The sequence below is a fragment of the Suricata suricatta genome, chromosome 16 (assembly GCF_006229205.1).
Source record: "Suricata suricatta isolate VVHF042 chromosome 16, meerkat_22Aug2017_6uvM2_HiC, whole genome shotgun sequence".
NCBI lineage: Eukaryota > Metazoa > Chordata > Mammalia > Carnivora > Herpestidae > Suricata > Suricata suricatta.
In genome coordinates this window covers 40359785-40374247 of record NC_043715.1, presented here as the reverse complement: position 1 = coordinate 40374247, position 14463 = coordinate 40359785, and the positions used below count along the sequence as shown (strand labels likewise).

Here is a 14463-nt window from a genome sequence, read left to right as displayed (position 1 = left end):
CATAGAAGACTTTTACCCCATTTTTTGCCTCTCTCTTGGCTAGTCTCCTACCACATCCTCAGCATCTCTGGGGTTCTATGGGATTAGCTCACTGTTACTGACGTGTCCCGCTACAGGAACTTTGGGTTGTATTTCACGTCCGTCTATTCGGTCAGTGTTAGCTCCTATAGTATAGCTACTTAAATTAAAAAGATTTTTTTTAATGTTAATTTATTTTTGTGTGTGAGAGAGACAGAGCACGAGCAGAGGAAGAGCAGAGAGAGACGGGGAGACACAGAATTCAAAGCAGGCTCCAGGCTCTGAGCTGTCAGCACAGAGCAGGATGCAGGGCTTGAACTCACGAACCTTGAGATCATGACCTGAGCCGAAGTTGGACGCTTAACTGACCGAGCTACCGAGGGGCCCTGCTACTTAAATTTTTTTAAATGAACACATTAAAACAGACTTTTCTGGGGGTATAACGTTCTACAAATTTTAACATTTATATAGATTCTTATGCTATCGTGTGTGGTCAGATCCTCTTTCCATCCTTTTTCTCTCGTTGACAATGTCATATAAATAGAATTGTACAGGGTGCCTGGGTGAGTGTCAGTCAGTTTAAATCAATCAAGACTGACTCTGGATTTCAGCCCAGGTCATGATGTCAGGGTGTGGAATGAGCCCCATGTCAGCCACGGAGCCTGCGCTCCCTATAACCCTCCTCTGTGCGCATGTGCGGGGGCACTCTACCTCTTTCTCTCAGAACCCGCCCTCCCCCGAAAAAACCAAAAAAACAAAACAAAAATATAGAATCATACAGCTATAACCTTTGGAGACTGGCTTCTTTCACGCTACATAATTCCTTTGAGATTCATCAAGCTGTTGCACGTCACAGCAGTTTGTCTCTCTTTATGCTAAATACTATTTCAATGTATGGATGTACCACAGTTTATCTGTTTCTCTATGGAAAGACATTTGGGGTGCTTCCTGTTTTGACCATTATGAACACAACTGCTACAAACATTTATATGCAGGGTTTTGTCTGCATGCAAGTTTTTATATCTCTCTTAGAGTAAATGCCTAGGAGTGGGAGAGCTGGGCCACCTTGCTAAGGATATGTTTAACTTTATAAGAAACTGAGAAACTATTTTCCAGAGTGCCTAAATCATTTAGAGCCTTTCTCTGTTTTTTCACTGGGTTATTTGTTGTTTGTTGTTGTTGAATTTTAAGAATTCTTTATATACCTAGATACAAGTCCCTTACGAGATACGTGATTTGCAATTATTTCCTCCCATTCTTGGGTTGTCTTTTGTCTTTATTAATGGTGTTCTTTGTAGCACATGAATTTGAAGTTGTGATGGAGACCAGTTTACTTTTTCTTTGATTGCTTATGCTTTTGTGTCCTAAGAAAACATTGCCTAACCCAAGGTCATGAAGATTTACACCTAGGTTTTTATGGTTTTAGCTATTAAATTTACATCTTTGAATCCATTTTGAATTCATTTTTGTGTGTGATGTGAGGTAGGGGTCCAAACTTCATTCTTTTCATGTGGCTATCCAGTTGCCTCAGTACAATTTGTTGAAAGGTCTACTCTTTCCATATTGAATTGTTTCATCACCATTGTTGAAAATAAATTGACAGTAAATGTAAGGGTTTGCTTGTGGAACCCAGTTTTATTCTACTGATAATCATGTCTGTCCTTGTGTCTATACACATTGCCTTGATTGCCATTATTTTGTAGTTGAGTGTTGAGTCGGAAAGTGTGAATCCTCCAATTTTTTTTCCAAGATTGTTTTGGCTATTCTGGGCCTCTTGAATTTTCATATAAATTTTAGGATTAGCTTACCAGTATCTGAAAATAATTCAGCTGGATTCTTTGGGGGATTGCACTAAATTTGTTAAGTATTGCCATCTTAACATATTAATGTTTAATTAATATTAAATGTTAAACCTTAAAATATATGAATAGGTAGGACTTATATATTATCTTCAGTTCATGAGCATGGAATATATTTTCATTTATTTAGCTTTTAAAAATTTCTTTCAACTGTTTTGTAGTTTTCAGAGTATAACTTTCATACTTCATATATTGAATTTCTTCCTAAGTATTTTATTCTTTTTTTGATGGTATGGTGAATAGAATTATTTTCTGCATTTTTAAGTTTATTTATTGAGAGAAAGAGAGAGAGAATGAGTGGGGGAGGGGCTGAGAGAGAGAGAGAGGGAGAGAGAGAATCCCAAGCAGACTCCATACTCTACACCAATCCTGACTTGGGGCTCAATCTCATGACCTGAGCCAAAATCAAGAGTTGAACGCTTAAGTGATTGAGCCACCCAGGCACCCCTAGGATTATTTTCTTAATTTCATTTTGGGATTGTCCATTGCTAGAGGATAAGCATATACTCTACAATATATAATTGAATTTGTGTATTGATCTTGTATCTTGTAACCTTGCTGAACTTGTTTATTACTTCCAATAGTTTTTGGTGGATTACTTAGGATTTTCTCTATATAAAATCATTTCAGTTACAAATAGAGATAGTTTCACTCCTTTTCCAAACTGAATGCCTCTTATTTAATTTTCTGTCTAATGACCCTGGCTAGAACCCCGTGTATAATGTTGATTAGAAGTGGTAGGAGTGGACATCCTTGCCTTTTCCCACTGGGGAAATATTTCATTCTTTCACAATTGAGTATGATGGTTGCTTAAATTTTTTTTTTTTTTTTTGCTGGATGCCTTTTATCAAGCTTAAGGCATTCTCTTCTGTTCTTAGTTTACTTAGAGTTTTTAAAATAAATAAATGTTGAATTTTGTCAAATGATTTTTTACACCAATTGATGTGATTGTGTGGTTTTTCTTTTTAGGTGGTTGAAATAGTGGATTACATTGATTTTTCAAATGTTGAACCAGCCATGATGCCCAGGATAAACCTATTTGATTGTGGTTTTATTAATATTTTGATATATTTAATATATTTATATATTATATATTTTATATTTCATTTGCTAATATTTTATTGGGGATCTTTATGTCTATGCTCATGAGGGATATTGGACAGTTGTTTTCTTTTATTATATTGCTTTTGTCATATTCTAGTATTAGGATAATGCTGATCTCCTAAAATGAGAAGTATTCCTACTTCTTCCGTATTCTAGAAAAGATGGATAGAATCGGTATCATTTCCTGTTAGGATTCACCAGTTGGAGGGGCACCTGGGTGGCTCAGTCAGGTAAGCATCCAACTCTTGATTTTGGCCCAGGTCATAATCCCAGGTTTGTGGGATTGCAGTTGGGCTCTGCACTGGGCGTGGAGGCTACTTAAGAGTCTCTCTCTCCCTCTTCCTCTGCCCCTCCTCTGCTCGCTCTCTCTCTCTCTCTCTCCCTTAAAAAAATTTACCAGTGAAGCCATCTGATCCTGGAGGTTTTATTTTCCTGGAAGATGTTTTAAACTATTCAAATTTTTTAATAGTTAAATGACTATTCAGAATATCTGTTTCATCTTGAGTGAGTTTACAATTTGTGGTTTTAAAAAATTGGCCCATTTTATCTAAGTTATTGAGTTTCTGTGTGTATAGTTTTTCATAGTATTCCCATATTATCATTTTAATGTCTGTGGGGTCTGTAGTGATATCTTCTGTTTCATTCTTGATATTGGTAATTTGTACCTTCTTTCTTATTTCTTGGCACATCTTACTAGAGGTTTATTAGTGTTATTAATTGCTTCAAAGAACCAGTTTTTATTTCATTGATTTTCTCTATTCTTTTTCCTTTTCAATTTTATTGATTTCTTCTCTAATTTTATTTTTTCCTTCCTGCTGTTTGATTTACATGTATTTTGCTCTTCCTTTTCTGATTTCTTAAAGAGAAGACCAGATTATTGGTTTAAGACCTTCTTTTCTAATATGAGCATTTAATACCATAAACTTTCCTCTAAACATTGCTTTAGCTTTACTCCACAAATTTTGAAATACTTATTTTCATTTTTTTCTAGTTAAAAATATTTTCAATTTCCTTTATAATTTTCTCATTGACCCAAGAGATCAACTTGTAAGCATGTTGTTTAATTTCTAAGTTTTTTTGGGGGGGAGGTTTTCCTATTATCTTCCCATAATTGATTTCTATATTAATTCAGTTAAAGTCAGAGAATATAGTTTATCTATCTATCTATCTATCTATTTATCTATCTCTAGAATATGATTTAAATTCTTCTTAAATTTGTATTATATGATCTTTATAGGTTATGTCCTTGCTTGGTGAGTGTGTTCTGTACACTTGGAAAGAATCTGTATTCTGCTGTTTTGGGGTAAAGAAATCTGTAATTGTAGGTTTAGATCCATGCAGTTGATGGTGTTGATCAGTTCTTTTATATCCTTGCTGATTTTTTGTTTACAAGTTCTATCAATTACTGAGATAGGAATGTTCCTGTTTCTAGCTATAATTATAGTTTTGTCTATTTTTCTTTTCAGTTCTATTATTTTTTGCTTCATCTACTTTGAAACTCTGTTGTTGTGTGCGTACTCCTTTGGGATTGTTATGTTTTCTCAGTAAGCTGATCCTTTAGTCATTATGCAATGTCTCTTTTTATCTCAGACAATTTTTTTGGTCTAAAATCTACTTTGTTTAATGTTACTATAGCTATTCTAGCCCTTTTTGTTAGTGTTATTATGCTATGTCTTTTTCTATCCTTTTAATTTTTTTTGAGGGGGTGGGGAGAGAGAGGGAGAACCAGTGGAGGGGGGCAGAGGGACGAGGAGAGGGAATCTCAGAGAGGCTCTACGTGCAGCACAGATCCCGACATGATGTGGGCTGAAATCAAGATGACCATGACTTCTACCCTACCAACAGTATTGTATTTGAATTTCTTATAAACACCATCTTGTTTCATCCTTTTTCTCCAGTCTGCAATATCTTTTAATTGGTATATTTAGACTATTTACCTTTAATATAAATATTGACATATTTTGATAGGCCTATCATTCTATTTTCTGTTTATTCCTTATGTTTTAATTTGCTCTGCTTACACTTTCCTGCCTTCTTTTGAGTTACCTAACCATTTAAAAAATTTTAAGTGAAAATTTTGTCAAATTAATTATAGTCCTACATGCAGTTGTAAGAAATTATACAAATAGTATCCTTTGTACAGTTGGCTCAATTGCCCCCAATAATAATATTATTGGTAAAACTAGTATAATATAATCAGACTATTGGACATTAATATAGCCCATTGTTTGGGTTTCCCCAGTTTTACTTGTGCTTATTTGTGTAGGTGTGTGTATTAAGTTGTATACAATTTAATCACTTGCATATGTTTTGTGTCCACCACCACAGTGGAGACGCTGCGCAGTTCCGACACCACACGGAGTCAAGGATCCACATTCACCTTTCTTCAGCTCCCGCTGCCCTGACCCTTAGCAACCATTAATCTCTACTCCCTTTCTCCTTTCTAAAATTTAGTTATTTCAAAAATGTTGCATAAATAGAATCATAGAGTATATAGCTTTTGGGATTGGCTTTTTTTCACTCAATAATTTTCCGGAGATTCATCCAAGTTGTTGCCTGCATTAATAGTTCTTCCCTTATTATTGGTGAGTAACATTTCATGGCATGTAGGTACTTCAGTTTGTTTAACCATTCAACTGTTGAAGAACATCTAGGAGGATTCAAATTTTGACTATTACAAATAAAGTTGCCATGAATACTCATGTAATATTTACACATTTTCAGTATTTCATTTTAACTGATTTCTTTTGTTTTTGGAGTATCTCTGTTTCATTGCTCTCAGGATTACAATAAAAATTACTTAATTTTTCAGTCTGTTTAGAATCAATATTTTACTACTTTAGGAAGAATATAGAAACTTACCAGCATCTAGGTCTTATTATCCAACCCCCTTCATGTTACAGTTATCTTATGTATTAAACTTTCATCATTGGGGTGCCTGGGTGGCTCAGTCGGTTGAGCATCCATCTTCAGCTCAGGTCATGATCTCACGGTTCGTGGGTTCGAGCCCCGCGTTGGGCTCTGTGCTGACAGCTAGCTCAGAGCCTGGATCCTGCTTCAGATTCTGTGTCTCCCTCTCTCTCTGACCCTCCCCTGCTCGCCCTGTCTCTCTCTGTCTCTCAAAAATAAATAAAAACATTAAAAACTTAAAAAGAAAACCTTTCATCTACCCAGGTGGATTTAAGCTGCAAGTTCCAATCACATCTGTGGGTTATGGTTCCAATGTCATTCCATTTGCAAAGCCTTTGCAGTACTATTAGGTCTGTCCGAGGTATGTACCGCCACCAAAGATCCGGGACCTTGACTGTATTTATCCTGCCTTCCCCTTCACAGAGTCTGCCACGGACAGTGCAGGGGGAGGTGTAGGCATGGGCCGCTTAGCGATTTGTCCAGGAGTCGGTGAATAACTTTCTGAGGTTTCTTTTCCAGGTCCTGCCTCTTCACAAGCTCTCAGATACTTTCGTGTTTCGTGGGTATCTCTTTTTCAATCCTCTGGGGTCAGAAAACTGAAGCTTTACGGATCTAGCTCTGCCACACACTGGGCTGAGGCAGAAGGGAAGAAAGAACAAGAAAAGAGGCACTTTTTCTTGCGCTGACTCTGAGTGTTAGTAGACCCCTTTCCTTTCCTTCAAGCCTGAGCAAGGGGCATGTCCTGGCGCGTTCTCTGCATCAGGGACTATTCCAGTGCCCGGCTGTGCGGCAGTGAGGGGCTACGGGAAGGAAAACAAAATTGTTTGAGGGTACTTCAGACTGTGTTCTTTCCCCCCAATCTATCGTTTCTTTCTCAGAGTCCTCAAATAGCTGATTCATGCATTCTGTCTACATTTTGTAGCTGCATTCAGTGAGAGAGACAGGGTAGAGTGTGCCTTGCTATTTTACTGGGTCCAGAATTCCTTCATCCCTTTTGTCTTTTTTTTTTTTTTAAGTTTATTTATTTATTTTGAGAGAGAAAAAGCAAGCGTTCGTAGGGAAGGGACTGACAGAGAGGGAGACACAGAATCTGAAGCAGGCTCCAGGCTCCGAGCTGTCAGCACAGAGCCTGATGTGGGGCTTGAACTTATGAACCGTGAGATCATGCTCTGAGCTGAAGTCGAACACTTAACTGACTGAGCCACTCAGGTGCCCCTCCCTTTTGTATTTTAAACATTTGTTGACATTTGACACATTTATTTACAGGTGTTTCTTGTTGGTTTTCTTTATCTCCATGAACTTACACTTCTATTTAAAAATTTTGTTTTTACAATTTTAGTATGATCTTAAGAGAGAAAGGCGGTGGTCAGTTCTCTATCTTCCTGTCATGAAATCTAATAAAATTCTGCCCTATGCAAACTTTGACCACCTTTCCTTGCTTTTCTTGATTAGTATGACTGCATTTCTTCGTTCCATTTTAAGCTTTTAGGGTTTTATTTTTGTTTGCTTTTTGGTAATGGGGTGCTATTGGAAGAAAGAATTTGAAAAGAATTGATTGTAAATCTGTATTTTGTTTTGTCAGCTTGTTTAAAATAGAGCTTTTCTCCCATTTTAGAAGATGTACATACATATATCTGATAACTGATAAAGGAGACATCAGGTTTCCCCCTTTCTTTATGTTGACCTAATAAAATTATTTTTTACGAGTCTATGGATTTATTTTGAGAAAGAGAGGAAGCTCAAGTGGGGGTGGGGCAGAGAGAGCCGGGACCCCAGGCAGGGAGTCTGACAGCAAGAAGCTCCACTCTGGGCTCAGTCTCACAAACCATGAGGTCATGACCTGAGCCGAAATCAAGAGTCAGATGCTTAACCGACTGAGCCACTCAGGTGCCTTCAAAGTATTTTAATTTGTTTATACTGTGACAAAAAACACTTTGCAGTTTTATATTGCTTTCATACCTTAACATTAGTTCTTTAGTACCATTTGATCATTGCAGGTTTTCCTGCTTGTTACGCATCAACATCTACCGTGGGGTGTTTTTTTTTTTTGAGAATAATTCTTTTTATTTCATTTTCTTTGGAACTTTTGCTGCCCATCTTTACTAATTATTTAACCATTTTGAGGCATGTCTGTGGAATTGTGACGCTTTTGCTGGATGGAAAAATCTGTTTGTTTCTAGACTAGTCATTAGCCAAAATAGTTTAAGAATAGTTTCATCTTCCCTACCGACTTCATGAGATAAAGGAGAAATTGGATCTTGGAACTAGATTTTATCCATAGGTACTTTTAACTTGCACTTTTTATTAACAAAACTAATGTGGAAGTGAAGTGTTTTCTGTTGCCGATTTAACTTCTTTAATTAAAAATGAAAGTTATAAAGTAATAGTGCCGTGGGTGAAGCTCTAATGTCATCAGAATGGGGAAAATGGGTTTAAAATGGAAACTGTTGGCATGGTGGTGACTCTATAGCACTGCATCAGGAGTTTTGACACTTTATTTAATGAAAAATGGATACCAATGCCTTAAACTCCTCCAGTATTACCTTCAAAAAAATTATAAAACTATAAAGAGGCATAACTATGAGAAAAGCACTGATGAAAGCCGAGGGTGCCCTGGGAAGGTGGGAGTTTGAGAGATGAAAGCGTGAACAGTCAGGGTTTCAGACTCTAAAGGAATGTGTATCCCGTTCTTAAATGAGGTCAGCAAAGCAGACCCCCCTCGCTCTCACCAGCCCCGTTCAGGTGCCCAGGGTCGGAGGCAAACGCCACTCGGGAACGCGCCCAGCCTGATTACGAAGTCCCAGTGAGAAACCACGGCTTACGGTCCTCCCGCCAGCTGGGGCGGCTTTCCGAGTTAATTGTTTTTTTCTTGAGTAAAAAGCAAGTACCCAGAAACATGTTTTTTATGGAGTCCTAAGACCCTCCTCTCCAATTTTCAATTATATAGGAAATGATCTCTTCAAACAATAGCTTCACATTCACCAGCCCCTCAACCCATTGGGATTAGCCTGTCACGTCTGTGTGGTCCACTCAGAATTTTTGCTGTTTTGTAGAATGATGTTCCTTTCCCCCCAGAAAAGAAGCCAAGTGCTATACCAGACATGTCATTTTACAAAATATTAATAGATTTTCCCAATATCAGTATTATACACAGACGTATTTCAGGCATACAAAACGTTACATCTACAAAGACTTTAAAAATGTCCTCAGCTCAGGCCTCACAGTACAAGTGTAATAGTCAAACTAAATTAATTTCACGGTAATTTATCATCCCTAAAATTTAACGTGGGAGAGGCGAAGGGTCTTGCAGTCAACTCTCTTCCCCGTGTCTTCCAACCAGCACCGAATGCTGAGATTTCGCGGCGTCTGTGACGCTCGTCGGGCATTTCCTCTCCACGGAGCCCACAGGCCGGTCCTTCTTGGGGCACCGGATCGAGTCTGTAGATGTTGAGCCTCAACAACACAGACGCTTTAGGAAGATTTGATTTCTAGATGAATCCACTGTGGCTGACAGAGAGGGCCTTTCCAGGGCACCAGCCACCAGCCGGAGTGGCTGCCCCTGGGCAAGCAGGACTGCCACCCTGCGCTGGCCTGCGGGGCCCGGAGAGCCCGAGGCAGCACTTCCCTCTCAAATCAGACCCCTGGGTCAGCCTGCCATGTGGCGGGAAGGGGGCTCTGGGGCGACCTTCATCCAGCAGAGCAGGCCGCACGCACAGCTGGAAGCAGACTGTATCCTTGTTTCCAAGGGTCACCAACCGTTCAAGCCCCCGCTGTTCCCTGTATCACTTCACAGGCTGAACTGGCAGGGAATGGTCCCCCTGACACTGTCTTCCAGGGACAGCTGGAAAATGGTCTCCAACCATTTCACCTGGAAATCTCCAAAGAGGACACACAGGCCCTGTTGACATTGTTGTGTTTTCAGTAGCTTTGTGGATTCGTCTCTGGTATATTTTTCCAGGACTATGCCGTTCTTCATTTTCCCCAAGTGATTCATTAGTATTTTTCCTGTTGCAAAGGGTTATCATTAAATATCCAAATTAATAGTCAAGGAAGCATCCAAATTTAGGGCAGTGCTTTTTTTTTTCCTACAGGAAACTGGGTTAGTTGCTTTCTTTTCTAACAAAACCTCATTTTGCTGGGTTTTTAATTTTTTTGTTTTTGAGACAGCTTTATTGTTTTTGTCTGTTTATAAAAGGAAATACATACTCTTTGCAAAATCTTAAGAAAATCCTGAGAAATAGAAAGGTTAGCAAAGGCTACCCATAATTCCACTTCCTGGAGACAGTCTCTCTTCCCATTTAATTTAAATCCCTTTTTAGGTAACTAGAAGTAGAGCTATGTGTGTGGTCCATAACTACCCTCCCCTTAAAGCCCTCACAACTCCTTGTCCCTTCTCCTCCCCCAATGCCACACGAACGTGGCCCTACTTTAATTATAGGACCACAAACTTTAAGTGGGCCCTACACACAGCTCAGCAGCTGAATCCACTTCCCCAGCTGGGTCCTATCACCACTCTCTGACCACTGTTTTATGCCTGTTTTTCCCTCCTCCAGTCTGAAACATTCTTTCCCTTCCTCAAGTTCAGATGGTGATCTCATTTCTTATTTCTCCTCCTTACTCCACTCTTTTCAGTTTATTCTTCTTCCCACCTGATTCATGAGGTAAAGCAGGAGGTTTGGGGGGATGGCAAGATGAAGGGGGATGACAAGATGTGACCTCATTGGGCAGACCTTGCTGTAACTGAGAGAATCTGGTGCAGAGGGTCTAACGAAGGAAAAGCTAGTGTGTGTGCAGGCCATTGCTACATCAGAAGCTGTGTGTTGGGTGGGGAGGGGGCAGCCACTGCAGGCAGGCCTGGGGGCAGGCGCTCTGGGCCGTCATGGGGCAGCTCAGGGCTCCTCTCTGGAGAGAGGGGGAGCCCCCATTAGTTGGGCGCCAGTTGCTCCTTCCGCAGACGGTGAGGTTTCTCCCCTCCCATTAGAACTCCACATTGATGCCTATGGCCACACCACCCTGAACACACCCGATCTCGTCTGATCTCGAAAGCTAAGCAGGGTCAGACCTGGTTAGTACTTGGAAGGGAGAACCCCACATTGATGTCAGGGCCCATATTCAGGTCCCTCTGAAGGTGGTCTCTGCCATTGTTCTGTTTATGTGGGTGTGTTTTGGTTTAGCATAGTTATTCTTCATTCTGTCTAAAATGTGTTGCTAATAAAATATAGATTAGAACTAGGCAAATTTTTTCTTTTGGAATATCAAGTCAAATATTTCTTTGGTGATTAAAAAATTTTTTATTAAGATATAATTGACATCAACATTATATTAGCTTCAGGTGTATAACATAATGATTTGATATTTGTATATATTGTGAAATGATCACCACAATAAATCTAATTAACGTCTGTCACACAGCTATGGAATTGTTTTCCTTGTGATGAGAACTTTTAACAAGGTTCGAGGATGCGATACACTATTAACTGTAGCTGTAGTCTCTGTGCTCTATACTACATCCCCATGACTTATTGATTTTATGACTAGAGATTTGTTCTTTTGACTCCCTTCAACCGGTTTCCTCATCCCACACTTCCTGTCTCTGGCGACCACTAATCTGTTCTCTATATCTATGGGGGTTTTTTGTTTTTTGTTTTTGTTTTTCTTTACATTCCACATAGAAGTGAGATCAGAGATCATATATTTGCTTTTCTGTCTGACTTATTTGATTTCACATGCTGCCTTCAAGCTCCATGTGTCCCAGATGGCAAGATTTCATGCTTTTCAATGGCTGACTAATACTCCACTGTGTGTAGGTATACTGCGTCTTCTTTACCCACTCATCCACTGATGGTCATTTAGGTTGCTTCCACATCTGAGCAATTATAAATAATGCTGCATTGAACATGGGGGTGCAAATATCTTTTTGAGTTAGTGTTTTCATTTCCTTGGATCTGAGTTTTTGAGGAAACCCCCTACTGTTTTCCATAGTGGCTGCACCAATTTACATTCCCACCACCCGTGCATGAGGGTTTCCTTTTCGCCACATCCTTGCCAGTGTTTGTCATTTCTTGTATGTTCAAGTCAAATATTTTTAATTTTTTTCTTTACATCACTCTTTAGGCCCCAAGTACATCAGCCCATGCTAAACAACACAAATGGAGAGAATCCCATCATGTGTTGCTGGCATGTTTTTGTCATAGTTGTGTAACGATCCGTTAGCAATTAAGGATTGATTTCTTTGTCTAAGAGATTTGGGGACTGAAAGCTTGGCACTGCAGGGCATTTTGGGTTCCAGGATACACATTTCTTTCTCGGCTTCATAGTGGGTGCTTCCCTGGGAGATGAGTTGGCCTCCTGGAAAGAAAAGATTTGGGGGCATGGAATCACACAGAGGCCTGAGGAGTGTGGGGGGGGACTCAGTGTAGGATATCTCGAATACTTAAAAAAGAATAGAAACTTATTTTTAAACTTAAGAGTTAGCAATATTATAAGTAAAGTAGGTGGATTTTTTTAAACCTACAGTAGATTTTATTTAAAACTGAATACGTAACAGCTTATCGGGTAAGCCTAAAGGCTTGAAATCACACGTCAATGAATTTAGGCCTTGCGTTTTTGACACCTCGGCTCCTTTTCTCCTTCCTCTGCTATTTTTTAACTTGCTGCAACAGATGAGGGGCTCTTAAACCATCTGTTAACCTTTTCTTTCTCCTTTTTTAACCATGTAGAGTCGCTCCAGGCAAGAAGACCCAGAGCCATCAACATTGAAACAAAAAGCAAAGGAGGTGAGCATGGCTAGAGATCATTGGGTTTGACATTTCAAGGCTGGAGCCTATTAATTTTTTATGTCCTGCTACTTGTATATCGTTAATAAAAATCTGACGAAAAACTTTTTAGGATGTATTTGTTGCTTTGGCTTTGATCTTAATGTTTGCAAACTAATACATTAATACATGTGAAGCCTTAAGGAGTTTTTCTAAGAGAATATTTCCATACATTATATTTTCATTTCCATTTTAGGTAGCTGAGCCTCTGTGGGGCTGTTGACGGCAGAGGCATTCGGTTTTGGTGGGAAATGTAGCTTTTCGCCTGCCATTAAATGTTATTTGTTAGACACAGGAAACCTTATCATCAATATTTCACCTAAATCCACTTCTGTAGGAGCCCACACTTCTAAGATGTGTTGCCATTTCAAATTCTTCATTTTGAAACGATACGGGAAACCCCATTCGGTTATTTGCAATAGTAAAACTGGTCCCAAATCGTCTCAGCAGAGGGCTTGCTGTCTAGTTATTAAAATTTCACTTGGGTTAGACTATAGAGATCAGCTCAGCTGAATGTCATTATCTTTGCTCTCTTTAAGGGACCAGTTCCCTGGCAGTGGCATATGCAGCTAATTGAGTTGCAGAACTCAGATGTCTAGAAACAGAAGTCATGCCAGCTAAAGCATGTCATTTTGTTCCCTATATGTTATGTGGGCATCCCCAGATGCAAAATGTAGCCATGGCATGACAAAATGCTCACAAAAAACTCAACCGCATTGGAGATTTGTGGGTCTAATGACGAATTAGATTATATTTGAAATATGGCTTTATAGAAATAAGTAGATATGAAACTTGAGTTAATCCTTAGTACAAAATGATGGCTAACCCAATTGTGAGCATTTTTCCGTGACACATGGGCGAATGGGCTGTTGAAATGGCTTCTGGAGTTTGTGCTTTACTCAAAGACTAAAATTCTTTGAATATTTATGATTTATGTTGAGTGTAATACAACCTTCAGTAGTTTTCACCTTTTTATCCTTGTGAGTAATATTTGAAATGCTCATCCTTTTCTGATTTATGAGTGGTGAATTATTCAGATAAATGTTAAGTACCTTTTCCTTAGAGGATAGGGAATGGAAAAAAGTATACTATAGAAGAAAGCAAAATTAATTCACTGTAGTGACCAAAGAACCACGGATCAGATTGATTGTTATGAAATTTCTTTTACTATTGTTCCAAAAAAGATGAAATCACTATAAATATGGGGTTTTTTTTAGATCCACTAGAGGGAGTAATGCTGTACAGATGTGCATTTTTTAATGAAAAAGATTTGTTTGTCATTGAGTTAACAAATACATTTGTGCTAATAGTATTATCAAAACTCAACAGCTGTGATATTTAATGTCTTGCTCTTTATTTATGAACATTTATAGGTGGCTGATTTAAACTTGAAACCAGCTTTTCAGTGGCAGAGGGGAGTAGCTTTGTACTTCTACACATCTGTCCTACTTCTTTCTGTCCCTTCTAATGTAATTCCTTAATTTTCTAATTCTGCTTACTTTCCCAAGGCAATTTTGATATGCAAATGAGCTTTAGCATTTTAAAAAGGGGAAGCTTTTGAGATTTTGACTTTCATTTTTTAGAGATTATATGTTTGGTACAGTAGCCTCACAACAGGGAGTAAATGATTACAACTTTATTTCTATCGTTGCTTTTGAGAGCAAGTCTTTTGACTTGAGACCCTGCTCTCAGACTCCCAGGGGTCTCCCTGACCAGTGCTCTGGGTGGGGTGTGAGGGTGGGGGTGTGGAGGTGGGT

General features: G+C 38.9%; 1 protein-coding gene across 1 annotated transcript in view; it reads left to right on the top strand.

The window, feature by feature from the left end:
• LOC115280323 overlaps positions 1–14463 on the top strand; it is a 214548-nt gene that overhangs the window by 122573 nt on the left and 77512 nt on the right. Inside the window, exon 7 of the mRNA XM_029925145.1 lies at positions 12611–12667. Coding sequence (XP_029781005.1) covers positions 12611–12667 — 57 coding nt within the window. The remainder of the gene's footprint in view (positions 1–12610; positions 12668–14463) is intronic.